The 12,784-nt window shown below is 51.2% G+C and overlaps 6 protein-coding genes across 6 annotated transcripts; 4 read left to right on the forward strand and 2 right to left on the reverse strand.

Annotated features, from left to right (window-relative positions):
- Nucleotides 1–713, reverse strand: BO79DRAFT_264223 (uncharacterized protein; the record flags this gene model as incomplete). The annotated part of the gene is made up of 2 exons (XM_025686763.1): nt 465–713; nt 1–416 (listed from the first exon to the last, which is right to left on the reverse strand). Exons 1-2 carry the CDS (start codon nt 631–633, stop codon nt 1–3), a joined length of 585 nt encoding a protein of 194 aa, XP_025540511.1. The 5' UTR covers nt 634–713.
- A 1,846-nt stretch (nt 714–2,559) lies between these two features.
- BO79DRAFT_146062 (dienelactone hydrolase family protein) lies at nt 2,560–3,500 on the forward strand (the record flags this gene model as incomplete). The annotated part of the gene is made up of 4 exons (XM_025678437.1): nt 2,560–2,702; nt 2,760–3,015; nt 3,079–3,344; nt 3,398–3,500. 4 exons carry the CDS (start codon nt 2,560–2,562, stop codon nt 3,498–3,500), a joined length of 768 nt encoding a protein of 255 aa, XP_025540512.1.
- A 1,014-nt stretch (nt 3,501–4,514) lies between these two features.
- BO79DRAFT_245069 (uncharacterized protein) lies at nt 4,515–7,437 on the forward strand. The gene is made up of 5 exons (XM_025685439.1): nt 4,515–4,856; nt 4,929–5,580; nt 5,635–6,255; nt 6,311–6,695; nt 6,750–7,437. The coding sequence occupies exons 1-5, from the start codon at nt 4,688–4,690 to the stop codon at nt 7,350–7,352; spliced, it is 2,430 nt and encodes an 809-aa protein (XP_025540513.1). The 5' UTR covers nt 4,515–4,687; the 3' UTR covers nt 7,353–7,437.
- A 444-nt stretch (nt 7,438–7,881) lies between these two features.
- Nucleotides 7,882–9,912, forward strand: BO79DRAFT_193948 (MFS transporter). Its single transcript, XM_025681010.1, has 6 exons — nt 7,882–8,045; nt 8,118–8,197; nt 8,257–8,319; nt 8,379–8,493; nt 8,553–8,870; nt 8,927–9,912. The coding sequence occupies exons 1-6, from the start codon at nt 8,031–8,033 to the stop codon at nt 9,788–9,790; spliced, it is 1,455 nt and encodes a 484-aa protein (XP_025540514.1). The 5' UTR covers nt 7,882–8,030; the 3' UTR covers nt 9,791–9,912.
- Nucleotides 9,913–10,318: 406 nt separating this feature from the next.
- Nucleotides 10,319–10,867, forward strand: BO79DRAFT_254431 (uncharacterized protein; the record flags this gene model as incomplete). Its single annotated transcript, XM_025686064.1, has 1 exon — nt 10,319–10,867. The coding sequence occupies one exon, from the start codon at nt 10,319–10,321 to the stop codon at nt 10,865–10,867; it is 549 nt and encodes a 182-aa protein (XP_025540515.1).
- Nucleotides 10,868–11,464: 597 nt separating this feature from the next.
- Nucleotides 11,465–12,682, reverse strand: BO79DRAFT_119201 (uncharacterized protein; the record flags this gene model as incomplete). Its single annotated transcript, XM_025677939.1, has 1 exon — nt 11,465–12,682. A coding segment is annotated over one exon (1,218 nt), but the record flags the coding sequence as incomplete, so codon positions are not given.
- Nucleotides 12,683–12,784: the final 102 nt, after the last annotated feature.

Below are 12,784 nucleotides of genomic sequence, written 5' to 3' on the forward strand. Positions count from 1 at the left end.
CTACCCCCAACATACGGACACACACCCAAGCCAGTAGAAGACTAGCCCCGCTACTGTCCGGCCATCTTTTCGGTAGGCCAAAGAGATCCAGTCCCAGGTGCTCCGGATGCTTTCTTGTTCATCTGCTGACACACCGTGTATCTGAACTTCCTGCGTCGCTACAATGATAGTAATCACTACACATGCTGCCACTTGCCACAGACTCGCCACAGCGGAACCGAGTTTCCATGTCCACTGAATGCAAAGGTTCTCTTTCCGCTCCGGCCAGAACCAGTCGCATATCATGAGGAGGCAAAAAAAGACATTTAGAAAGGTGCAGGCGCACATTCCGAAAGCGAGGCTGCTAAGTAGATTGTTGGTGTCAATACGAGCATCAAGGAACTTCGGTATAGTTTTGTCCTGTAAGTCATCATAGCCTAGCCAAGTGTCAGTATAGATGGACAAGGTGAGAAAGGGAAGCGTACGGTTCTTAGCAGAGATCATCAGGCACTGTCCAATGATGTTGATGCCATGAGCTAGATTGACCAGAGACCTGGTTCGCCTGAAGTAACAGATCTTGTTGTATGTGCAGGAATTGCTGAGTTTGACCCACTGGACCTCCCGCTGGGAGATGCTGCCTTTAAAGGGAGCCATGATCGAATATGGTTTTCCCACACTGAAGAAGCCTATGCTAACTGCGCTGATGCGGAAGTGGGCCCAAGATCCAAGATATAGACAATGACTGTTAGTGAATGATCCATGATGTGGTGATTACTTTTAGTGAAGGGGCCACCGTGTGAATAATCCATGATGTCCACATGAAGGGTATTAGATGAAGAGTGGTCTATGTGTGGAAAGCCCCATACCCGGCCCTGGAGCCGGTGCTCAAGCTCATTCGGCTGACACGAAGCTTTTGAGAAGGCGACCAAATTTGGTCTGCCGTTGATTCCTGGATCCGACTCATGTTTATATGTCCCGGCGAACCATTGCAGTTGATGCGAAACCGATAATGAGACACAGAGCTTCCATGATGTGAGGGAGGGCGCCCTCTCAACAAGGAGCCCCAAATGTACGTAATGGCTTCCCTTGAATAGGACACGGTACTGAATGAGTATGAGCCGGGATCTGACTTTGAGCAAAGGCATCGTCCGTTGAGCCGAGCAATAACTCTATGCAAGTTGCCATAGATTATGCGAAAGAAAGCAGGAATTTGTATGACAAGGTGCGTTTCCCCAGCAGGCATCAATAGCAGGTGGGAGAAGAGGCGTATATCTACGGTCCCTCGACAAACGTGCGGATAGACAGAACCGTCACAAAGCTCCTCTTCTGCCAATGGCCTATTAGATCCAGCCGAACGCGCCAAAAATAGTAGTTCCCCCCCAAACAGTATTCGCTCGGACATTGTCAACATTAGGCGTACTGAAGTCGCTGTCGGCAGCCATTCTGGCTAACGCTGCCGAGATAATCGTAGGGCCTGCTGAAAGTTGTATCTCTCAAAACATTGGTTTCCCGTCCACACGAGGATGAAAGAGTGAATGGGGAGCCCTTGATGATGATTCGGACTGTGCGCTGCTCGGCAGGAGCTTTTGTAGGGCCGGTGGTACCTCCTGCAAGGATCTGTGTACATTCTCCATGGCCTCATCATGCGCTGTCGCTTATCGGGAGCCTGGCGGGTGATGCAGGCGGAGCAGGAAGAGATACGGTCGCATTTCTTCTACTGAAGTGTATCTTGGTCAGGATGCGAACGCATGCAATGCTCATTGTGTTTTGTGTTAGGACAAGGTGTCTCACCTTGCGACGCGGCAGTGGTCACATTGAACTCCATCAACTTATCGATCGATTGATTCGGCAATGGTCGACGAGGTCAGGTACGTCAGAAGAGGGAAAAGAAGACGAGAGTCCAAATGACAGTCGGTCCCTTGCTACTTTCACGGGGTACCGATACCGACCTCCATAGCGCGGGACACTGGCTGGTATACACAGTATGCTCTGTGATTGCATGTGGGGGGAGCGACGATCGGTGCAACTCGCGGCGGGACCGGTGGTAGCAGTTGTTCCAGCCCCACGGAGTGAGTAGTAGATAGATACTAGTACAGAGTAGTGTACTGGTACCTATGCAGAGACAAAGCCGAGGAAAGGTTAGCAGTGTTGTAGGCGATGATCTAACGGCTGACTGCCTGAGGCAATAACTCCCAGCATGCTCTTACCTCTTTTGGGTTAAAACGAGGAAGTTGCCTCGCAATCGGGATGCCAGCGGGAAAGGCCGAGACTGAGGTTAGCGCGGGACCCGCGCTAACCCGAATCTCGGTCGGGGCATTTCCCCATCAGGCAGTCCTCGGATCTCTAGAGGGCAACAGGAAGTACCATGCCCCAACATCCTTGCCGACCAGAAACACCACGGTCCGTGACCGAGGACTAGGGAGATATGCCGTCAAAGATGATTCCGATCACTCAAAACTGCATTTGGATAAGGTAGTAGAGAGGTATAAAGTCACCGGGAGAAGTCCATGGTCACATAGTCAAGCATCCAAACCCTTCCGACCAAGTCCCCTGAACTTCCCCCCAATTACACACATCACAATGACCTCCTACCCTCCTAGAAAGTGCTGCTTCCAGGGCGTCAAGCATGACGGCGACGCGACTGGCGACTTCATCACCATTGATGACTTTGAAGTCTACAAGAAGGCTCCCGAGGGTGCCGCTCCCGAGAAAGCAATCATTCTGTCTGTCCCTCCTCACTGCATCGGTAGCAACTGAATAGTTTGAACTGACCGAGATAGTCTGACTGATATCCTGGGCCACCGGTTCAAGAATGCCCAGCTGATCGCTGACCAGTTCGCCGCCAATGGCTACTTGGTTCTTATCCCCGATCTCTTCTATGGTGATCCCATCCCCATTGGTGGCGCCGCGGGCCTGGACCTCCACAAATGGCTGGTGGGCGAGTACCACGAGAAGAAGATCGCACACACTCCCCCCGTCATCGACCCCATCCTGGAAAAGTGCGTAGCTGAACTGCGCACCAAGTACAACATCAAGGTAAGCCTATCTTTCCGCTGCCAATGGCTGGCCGGACGAACGGTGGGACTGATTTCTTGACAGAAAATCGGTGCCATCGGATACTGCTTTGGCGCCAAGTATGTTGTTCGGTTCCTGAAGCCCGACCAAGGCAAGGTGGATGTCGGTTTCCTGGCGCACCCTAGTCTGGTCGAAAAGGAGGAATTGGAGGCCATCAAGGGTCCTCTGGCCATTGCGGCGGCCGAGAAGGACCACGTCTTCCCCGCCGAGAAGCGACACGAGTCGGAGCAAATCTTGGAAACGCTGGCGTTGCCCTATGCCCAGACTCTCTATGGCGGTGTCGGTCATGGGTGAGTGATTTTGGAAACCCAATGGACTGCGCATTGGACTAATCACGTCATAGATTCGCTTTGCGGGGAGACCTCAGCGACCCTAAGGTGCTGTTCGCCAAAGAGAATGCCTTCATCCAGGCCGTGCAGTGGTTTGATGAGCACTTGAAGGTGTGAGAGGGCAAGTGCGCGACACAGGGGAACCGGGGGGAGGGGGTGGGAGTAGTTAAATAGATGGGAGAAGTAGACTAGTAATGGCTGATGACCACGCTATAAATATGATGATGATGGCTACATAGGATGTGCATGAATAGATCCCCACTTGTCTGTCTCTTACTATTGCGGGATTCGTTCCCCGATAGGGTTACTTATGTAGCATGACCTTCACTGCTAGGATTTTGAACCACGTTTTAGAGTCAATTATCCCTTGTCCCGAGTATCATTCGATTATCATTCAAGTATTATTCGAGTAAGAAAAAAGGTGAGACTTACCATCAGGTAATAACCTACACGGTAGCATCATCGTATCCATTAAGCCGTGAGGGGGGGAAGAAAGAAGGATTGAAGTCGCAGGAGTAAATACCCTTCATACTAGGGATCATGAAGGTAAAAGTGCATCTTTCTCAAGAGGAGCCGAACTGAGTAGTAGTTAGCAAATGTGACTTGTGTGTGAGTATAGGAAAACCGTTGGACAGACAGACAGACTACTATGTAGTAGACAATAAGGTACTAGTAGTAGTAAGTAGAGTGGATAGAGAAATGATCCGCTGTGGGTACTTTTTTTTTTTTTTTTTTTCTCCTTCTTCTTTCTTTTCTTCTTCTTTTTTTGGCAGTGACAGGCAGGTTTCGGGACCAGCCGACAGGCAGTGAATGGGCAGGCCGATAAGCAGTCGGGCGCAATAAGATCCTCCCGCCCCCCGGGTGCCTCAGGACAAGAAAAAGGATTTGAGAGTGAGAGTGAGAGAATTACAGTACTAGTAGTAAGTAGTAATCAAGAATGCGCTCAATAATACGAAACCCACCACCACCACCACCACCACTGGCCACGGCTCCTTCCAATCTCCCCCCTCCAGTCACCACGTGATCCTTCAGGCTGTTGTTTGGTGGTGCGTCATTGGTGAGAACCTCAGCGATCGGGCGGCATTCTGACTGGAACCTGGAACTTTCACCTCAACTTGCTACTACTACTTACTCACTCACTCATCTTCCATCCACATTGTTACTCTTCCTTTCTCTTCCTCGACCCCCCCACAACTCAACTTGCTATGGTCGCATGTTGATCTCCATTTCCATTCCCAATCCATTACATCCTCTCCTCCCAATGACTGCATCGCAGTCAGGTCTTTTCTTATCCCCCTCTCATCATGTTCCGCCATTTTCAGATGCCCCCTCCCCCGAATGGGAATGCCTCCCATTCCGATGCCACCGGGAGACCCAAGGATCGTACTCGCCGGGCATGCGAGCGCTGTCGCCAGATGAAAATCAAGTGTGACGGCGTCTCTACCTGCAATCACTGTCGCACCTCCTTCAATGGTGCGAGGCCCTTTTTTTATGTGTCGCGATAAGACCACAGACGGTAGGCTGGGGACAAGCTAACGGGTACAGAATGTGTGTATCCGGAGCCACGTCGCAAGCGCAAAGCTTCCCCACATTTCGATCGTCTGCAGGAGTTGGAGAAGAGGGTCAAGGCAATGGAGGAATCCTATCAGACCATTTCCGCCACCAAAGATTCATCTCAGTCCCCCAGCTCGGCGTCGCAAGTCCATCCCCCGTCAACAGCTGGCGCCAATGATGTCGGACACGACCCGACAGATTCCCAGCCGCAGGCCCAGTCAAGCCAAGGAGAAGCTCGCTTCGGTTTCTCATCCGCCGACCGTGCTTTTATTGAGCGCCTCAAGGCGGAGCTGGGAGACTGGCCCGGCGCGGACTTCGACAGCCGGCTACGTATACGAGAGAAACCCGGGGTGAAATTGTTCCAGTCAGCCAACCCGGCACCACGGGTCGTCTGCTTACCACCCCGTGAGCGAGCGGAGCACCTAATCAACATAGCGCTGGATGCAAGCGTCCTCTATCATGTCGTGCACCGACCCACGTTTGACTCGGCGTTCGAACTCCTCTACAGCCTGGATCGGAGCGACTATGGGGAAGGGGAAATGCGCCATATCCCGCTCGTTTACGCTCTCATGGCGTTGGGCTGCCTTTTTGAGAAGATCGGCGAGGGCCCATCTGAAAGCGGCGACGACACGACCGCGGAGAGGTATGTCTTCAACCTGGTGTGTCGTTTAAACTACATTCATGCTAACGCAGGCAGAACGAAATATTTCTCGACATGCCGTGATCTTGTTGATCTGCACGACTGCAATGATATCGTTACCTTACAAGCAATCTTCTATATGAACCTATTCATCTTGAGCACGGAGAGGCTATCACCGTGCTATACATGCCTGTCACACGCATTCTCTCTCGCTGTTCGCATGAATCTCCAGCTGCCGAACACGAGGGACAATCTAATCGTCGCCGAGATTAAAAGGAGACTTTTTTGGTCTCTGCGACAATTACTGATGGTCGTAGCCTCGATGTGTGGCTATCCGCGGCCGATCAACAGCAACGAAGTCGACATCGAACAGCCGCTAGATCTGGACGATAACGACCTCAAGTCGACCAGGATATCTCAAGCCTTACAAGACCCGGCACTGATTCGGAGTATGTCTGGTTCTGTCGCGCTGTTGAAGCTCCACAATATTCTGGATCGAATCGTTCGCGAGCTTTATCCGTCGGGAGGCGTTCGGCGCAAAACCAACAGCGGATCCATGAGCCACCGGGTGAGCAACGACATTGTCACGCAGCTCGAAGCGGAGCTGCAGAAGTGGTCCACATCGCTCCCACTGGGGTATAAACGGGGAACAAGTCGATACGCACCCCACTTAGAGAAGTAAGGTCACCATGAGTACGGTCCCACTAAGTTCCACCCAGCTAACAGGTCGCAGGGCGAAATACGAGCTATGGATGACATATGCACACGTCCAAATTCTTCTATATCGACCGTTCCTGCACTACTTCGTCGACAGCACCGAGGGGAACGGCCATGCCGAACACGGATTTCACAAGTACGCCTCGGCGTGTGTTGACGCCAGCCGCAATCTTATCCATTTGACCGAGGATATGCACCGGGACGGTCTCCTATATGGAGCACACTGGAGGATTGCGTACATGGTCTGCACAGCAGGTTTATCATTGATATATGTGGTGGTGGGCTCTAAGAACCCGGACACAGCAAGAAATCTCAAAATGGATTTGAACACAGCAAAGAGAATGCTGATGTGCCTCACCCCTTACAGTTCTCATTCCCGTCGCCTGCATGTGGCATTAACGGTACGACCAGCGATGGTTCCATGTTGACGATTCTAGGCTAACGTAAGCGACTAGGTACTGACAGCTACGTTCACTAAATCGGATCACGGCTCGCAGTCGCAAAGTCCGAATGACACCGCAGAGGCAGTTGCGGATAAAGCCAGCGAGCCGTATACGGGACCGACGACAAGACAGGGTCTTGCTGCATCACCTCAGGGGAATCAGAGATATAACGGTCCTGGAGCGGGTGAAGTGGTTGCCCCCAGTTCAGGGTCATTCACGCGCGGCGTGGAAACGCATCCTTCCCAGTCTAATCCGGTCGAAGCATACGGCATGATTCCTGTATCACAGCCTCCGTTATCTCATTTAGATTCCACCCCGGTACCGTCAGGGTATGTGGTTCCCCCGCTCCAACCAGGTGCGCCATGTACAACTATGCCAACTCCGGCGCCCGAAAACACCACTCCCCAGACAGCTGAGCGAGTTATGGAGGCGCTGGCCGGGGCTGCTGCCACTTATGGACCGGAGCCAGGGCTCGGAGATCAGACGTACTACCTGGAAGCGCGACCCTTTAATTTGCAACGACCTACGGAAGGCGAGGATTACCTGTTCGGGAGAGAGTTTGGGGAATTTGACGGGATGACGGGGGATTTACTCAGCTTCGACTATCTGTTCTAGACCGACTTGTAATGTGATTGTGGTTTGGGGGTACTAGTGTCCAATGCCGGGCGCCTCAAGATCCGACCGATAATAGCTGAGCGTGGTGCCGCGTGCGCGTGGCAACTGATCATGAACCCTCATGTCTTTTTTGTTTTCCTCCTTTTATTTTTCCCTCCCTTAGTTGTTTGTCTATCTTCTATTTTCCTTCTCGTCCAATCCGAGACCTTGACCACCCAACATCCGAGTGGCCGCTGGGTGAGATTCCGAACCACGGGCGGCAGCGCAATGGGTCGGTCTAACCCAAATATCGGGCCTCGCAGGCCGAGTGCCGACCAACCGGCGCTGCAAGTCCAGACGCGCTGATCTCAACCACTGCACAAGGCCGGATCCAACGTGGCGGTCAATTGCGTGCCGGAAAGATATGCTTAGTGCATTGCACGACTCCTTTTGGGATGTATCTGTCAGATTTTGAAGTCTGCGCGGCCCGAGCCTCCCTGAAGGAAGTATCGCGGCCCCCTTATATATCTCTCATAGAATGGTGCCCAGGCGCAACTAACCCACGAACAAGCGCTGAGCACCATCCAAACTATGCGATCGTTTGCTCGATCATTAGTGCAACTTTTACCACTATAAACTTCGACTTCGATTTTCCGAGAATACAAACAACCAATCACTAGCAAGGATTCGTCCAGCGCCATGGCCGGCGGTAAGGTAGGCATTGAATTCCGCTGTCATCAAGAATTATGTTCATTAGTGAGCCGTTGACTAACGTCAAGTTACTAGCGACCCGACGTGCACCCTGTGATAGACCTGGAGAAGGACATGGTAGGATGGGAAGGCGAGGATGACCCAACGAATCCGAGGTGAGAGATAACCGGTCACATCTGCCACCATGTAAGATCTAGCATCTGACACGAGATAGGAATTTTCCTGTGTCTCAGAAGTGGTTCTTGATGATACTGGTCAGTACCATCACGTTCATCAGGTATGCATAGACTTCTTCAAAATAAACCAGTTGCTGTCTCTTACTCACGACCTCTTCAGTCCATTCGCGTCTTCTGTCTTCTCTCCAGGTGTGGTGTACGCGGAGGAGGAATTTGATGTCACATCGACTATTTTGGGAACTCTCTCGGTCACAGGTTATCTCATCGGTTATGTGGTATGTGTGGTCTCCATTTGTCAAGAGCATGACTTGTGCTTACCAAAATTGCCATATAGACTGGTCCTCTCTTTTTCTCTCCGCTAAGTGAGATGTACGGCCGACGGATTGTCCTCAGTGCGGCCAACACGTTCTTTGTCGCCTTCCAGATTGGCTGCGCGCTAGCGCCCAATATCTCTGCACTAATTGTTTTCCGTTTCCTGACGGGCGTTGGTGGATCGGCTTGTTTGACCACAGGTGGTGGTGTGGTGGCCGACTTATTTGTGGCCGAACAGCGTGGAATTGCAATGGCAGTTTATACTACGGGTATCTTGATCGGACCTGTTCTGGGACCGCTTCTTGGAGGTTTCATCGCTCAGCGAGCGGGTTGGCACTGGGTATGTTATTTTCACCTGTGTGTCCATCCACATAACTGATATTGATATCCTGATAGGTGTTCTGGGTGCTGGTCATTGCGGGCGGCACGCTCTCTGCTCTGGTCATGATTTTCAACCGTGAGACCAACCACGTCGTAATAATACGCCGCAAGACTGAGCGCCTCCGCAAGGAGCTCAATCGTCCTGAACTATACAGCTGTTACGAACCCAATGGAGCGGACGCCAAAGGTTCTTATACAGGCACCCTTGGCAAGCGGCTGATCATGCCATTTTACCTCTTGGTCCGTTCGCCGATCGTCTTCCCAGTTGCCACATATCTGGCCACACTCTACGGATGTCTCTACTTGCTCTTTACCACAGTGACCGATGTCTTCAAGAAGTCCTACGGCTGGAGCACGGAGATCAGTGGCCTCGCGTATCTCGGTCTCGGTGTCGGCTTTATCAGTGGCCAGATAGTCTTTGCCTTGGTCAGTGACCGTATCATCACACGGCTGAAGTTGCGCAACAACAACGTCTTTGAGCCGGAAATGCGTTTGTCCATCACCATCGTCTTTGCCTTCTTCATCCCCGTCTCGTTCTTTTGGTACGGATGGTCTGCGCAGGAGCATACGCACTGGATTGTGCCGATCATTGGCCTGGCGCCTTTTGCGTTCGGCATGGTGGGTATTTACAATACATTGCAGACCTACGTGATCGACTGCTATCCTCGGTATGCTGCCTCTGGTACCGCCGCAATGGTGGTCACGCGGTCGCTGATGGGTGCTCTGCTGCCGCTGGCGGGACCGCGCATGTACTCGACCCTGGGCTACGGATGGGGCAATTCCCTGCTGGGATTCGTTACACTTGGCATGATACCAGTGCCAATGCTGTTCTACAAGTATGGTGGAAGCGTCAGAAAGTCATCTCAGTTGGAATTGTGATGGGTTGTGCGGTTGTCACACTGTTTACGATGGATAGAGTGAGGGTGAGGCTTGGGAGATCCATGCATCGAAGGTATTGGGTATAAATTTCTTGTTCTGTTTCGTTCGTATATCATTACATGCACATAGGCCTGAGCTCTCTGGGAGTCTCAGGTGGCGTTTTGGCGATGGGAGGATGATGAGCCAGTATAAGGCTGGTTCAGGATTGCATACTGGGAAATGATTAGATATGTTAATATGTGACGTCAATTAGTATGATAGACAATAAGGGAAAAGTTAGACAGAACAAGAGGAAGACGACTACCTGAATTTAAGAAGATAAGCGACGATCACTGCCGATCCTCGGCCATTTTACTGCTTATTTTGCGAGAGACAAGAACATCTCCCCCACCTTGGCGAAGTGGTCAGCTCGAGCTTCGCTACACCCCTCTATCAAGTCCCCCTTTCTCCTAGCTGCTAGATAATCCCAGAGCTCACCCTCACTGCCAATACTCAGGTTCAAAATCCCTTTGAATTCGACCACCAACCATGGCAGAATATCTCACCATGCCCATCCTCAATGAACTTATCCGACGAGTCGAGGAGGACCCAGGAAACGAGGACGCTGTGAAGGCAATGACATCCGGAATTCTTTCTTTCTACTTTTCTATCGATGAAGGATTCATAGTCGCACCCATATCAACGGGCGGCAAGTGCTCTACAGGCTTTGGATACATTATCCGCCACATTCAGCCCAGTCTCTCAGAGAATCGTAAGATTGCCGATCACGTCGTGGTTAGATCGGAAGTAGATGATAATCTTCAAAGTTGTATCGATCGACTTCGGCATTCCATTGAGAGCCGAGCTCCAGTGGTGGAAAGTTGTTGGGCAGTATTGGTTCAGGGTCAGTCGGTCTACTTTTATGAGTATCATGGACAGCTGCCTGAACATGAGCGTCTTGTGCCCTGGGAACTATCTGGTCAATCGCAGGAGCAGCATGCCTTTCATGTACGCAGAGATAGTGTTCAGATTGAACAGATGTTGAGGCATATGGCACTACATGATATGCCTGCGCGGGAGACAGTGGAGCATGGATAAATACGGTCTGACAGCCCCGAAGGGCATGATTATAAGTAGTGGAACAGATATAAGGGCGTGAGACGCATCTAAAGCGCTAGAAATTTGAATTGCCTTCCTCAAGTCATATATTCTCTATTTGCACCATCTCAACTACGTTTTGATTACCCGGATAGCAAGGCACTCTCAGGGTTCATCATCAAACTCATTATGGTCAGTGCCATGGTTTCCAATGTCATCTTCGTCATGGTCATCATACTCATAACCACTATCGCCGTAGCTATCATCGTCGTAGCTATAATAATCGTAGCCATCAGCATTATAGCCATCAGCATCAGTGCCATCATCGTCCAAGTCACGATCGTCAAAACCATAAGCTAAACCTGAAAAAGCACCGTTAAAACGGACTGTATAGTCGATGCTCGCAAGACAGTGTTTGGACTCATGCATTTTACTAGAAACACGTTGGTTCTGCTGTAGCCAAAACCTCTTGAGGGTACCTTCGTGTCGAACCTTGCATGCTCCTTTACGCCGAAACTTGTACATGGCTTCCCGGCCCATGAGAAATTCTGGCTCACCACTTCGACAGCGCGAGCAAATGTAGTGGGGACAACTATCACTCGGAAGATTAGCTTGGTCAAGGCAGTCACTGTGTTGCCAGGAGTAGTAAACTGAGCACATCACCCCGGACTCTTCGAGTCCGCTGCGCTTGCCGCAACATGGTATTAGCAACCGGGAGCTCTGTACGACAAGGTCTTTGAATTGGTGTATACTTGCGTAATACCATCTTTCGGCAATGAAAGACGCTTTTGCAAATGCTACCGCATCGCGTGGTTCCAGATGCTGCAGGATGAGCTGAATAATTTCCGCAGGCAGGCGAGGCTTCCATGTCTCCCGGCGTGTCTTGCTTTCTCGCCAGCAGTTTGTTGTGAGGATCTGGCAGAGAGCACGGAAACCCGCAGGCCACCGGCCGCTGGACATATCCGAAATCAGCATACTGGGGCTGCTTGCACGGACAGTGTCGTCTGAAATCTCTGCAAAGACAACTTGGCATGTCGAAATGATTATCAAGCGGGTGTGATGATTCTGGGATGCGGTTTTCTCAAGGTACTGCTCAGCCTTTTGAACGGCTGAGCGGACCATGGATTGATCCTCCAGGTTGTTGTGTAGAACAACAAGGAATCCATGGAACCAGTAGATGTCACCTTTGGGGCAGCTCCAGGGTACATCAGGATAATCTGTCACTGGGAGGTCAACGTCGGTGTCAAATGAAACCTCGAAATCCCAAGCTGCAAGACGTAAGATAGCGATACAAAAGTAATTCAACGCCGGTGAATCGTAACGCATAGTTATCGGATCGCAAACGTGCCAGCGCCAGGCCCACATAAGGTCGATGAACAATCGGGCTTGCAGTTCGTTCAGGAAAGTCGGGATATCCAAGCGGAGATGCAGTGGTTCCAGCGGCGGCTGCGCCAATCCATTATTCAGAATTTCCTCAGGGGCATGCGTAGGTAGTTCCTTCAGATCCTCACGGAGTCCCGCTGCAGACAAGCTAGAGGCCTCACGTACCGTGTGCAGATCATACCAGGCAGTCACTATCTGGGGTTCATACTCTGGGACATCGATGTAGGACACTACCAGTGTGCCAGCGTCCAAATTCACAGTGTAGACTATGCTGGCCAGCGCACCTACCGGAGCAGGAAATTGAGCTTCCTCCCATTCATCTAGCTTGTCCGGCTTCTCACACAGCTGCTTAATCTTTTTCAGCGCCTCGGGGCGATCGGAACCAAGTTCAGGATCAGGACCGTACGCTTCATAGCAACGAAACCACCGACCTAATTGACCCAGATGTTAGCTTTGCAATTTACTTTCTTCTCTCCCACTTAAACATAGTATTCCTGATTGCCAGTTATGCTATACTGACCTCTACTATGTAGA

Source organism: Aspergillus costaricaensis (genome assembly GCF_003184835.1).
Source record: "Aspergillus costaricaensis CBS 115574 unplaced genomic scaffold BO79scaffold_13, whole genome shotgun sequence".
Lineage (NCBI taxonomy): Eukaryota > Fungi > Ascomycota > Eurotiomycetes > Eurotiales > Aspergillaceae > Aspergillus > Aspergillus costaricensis.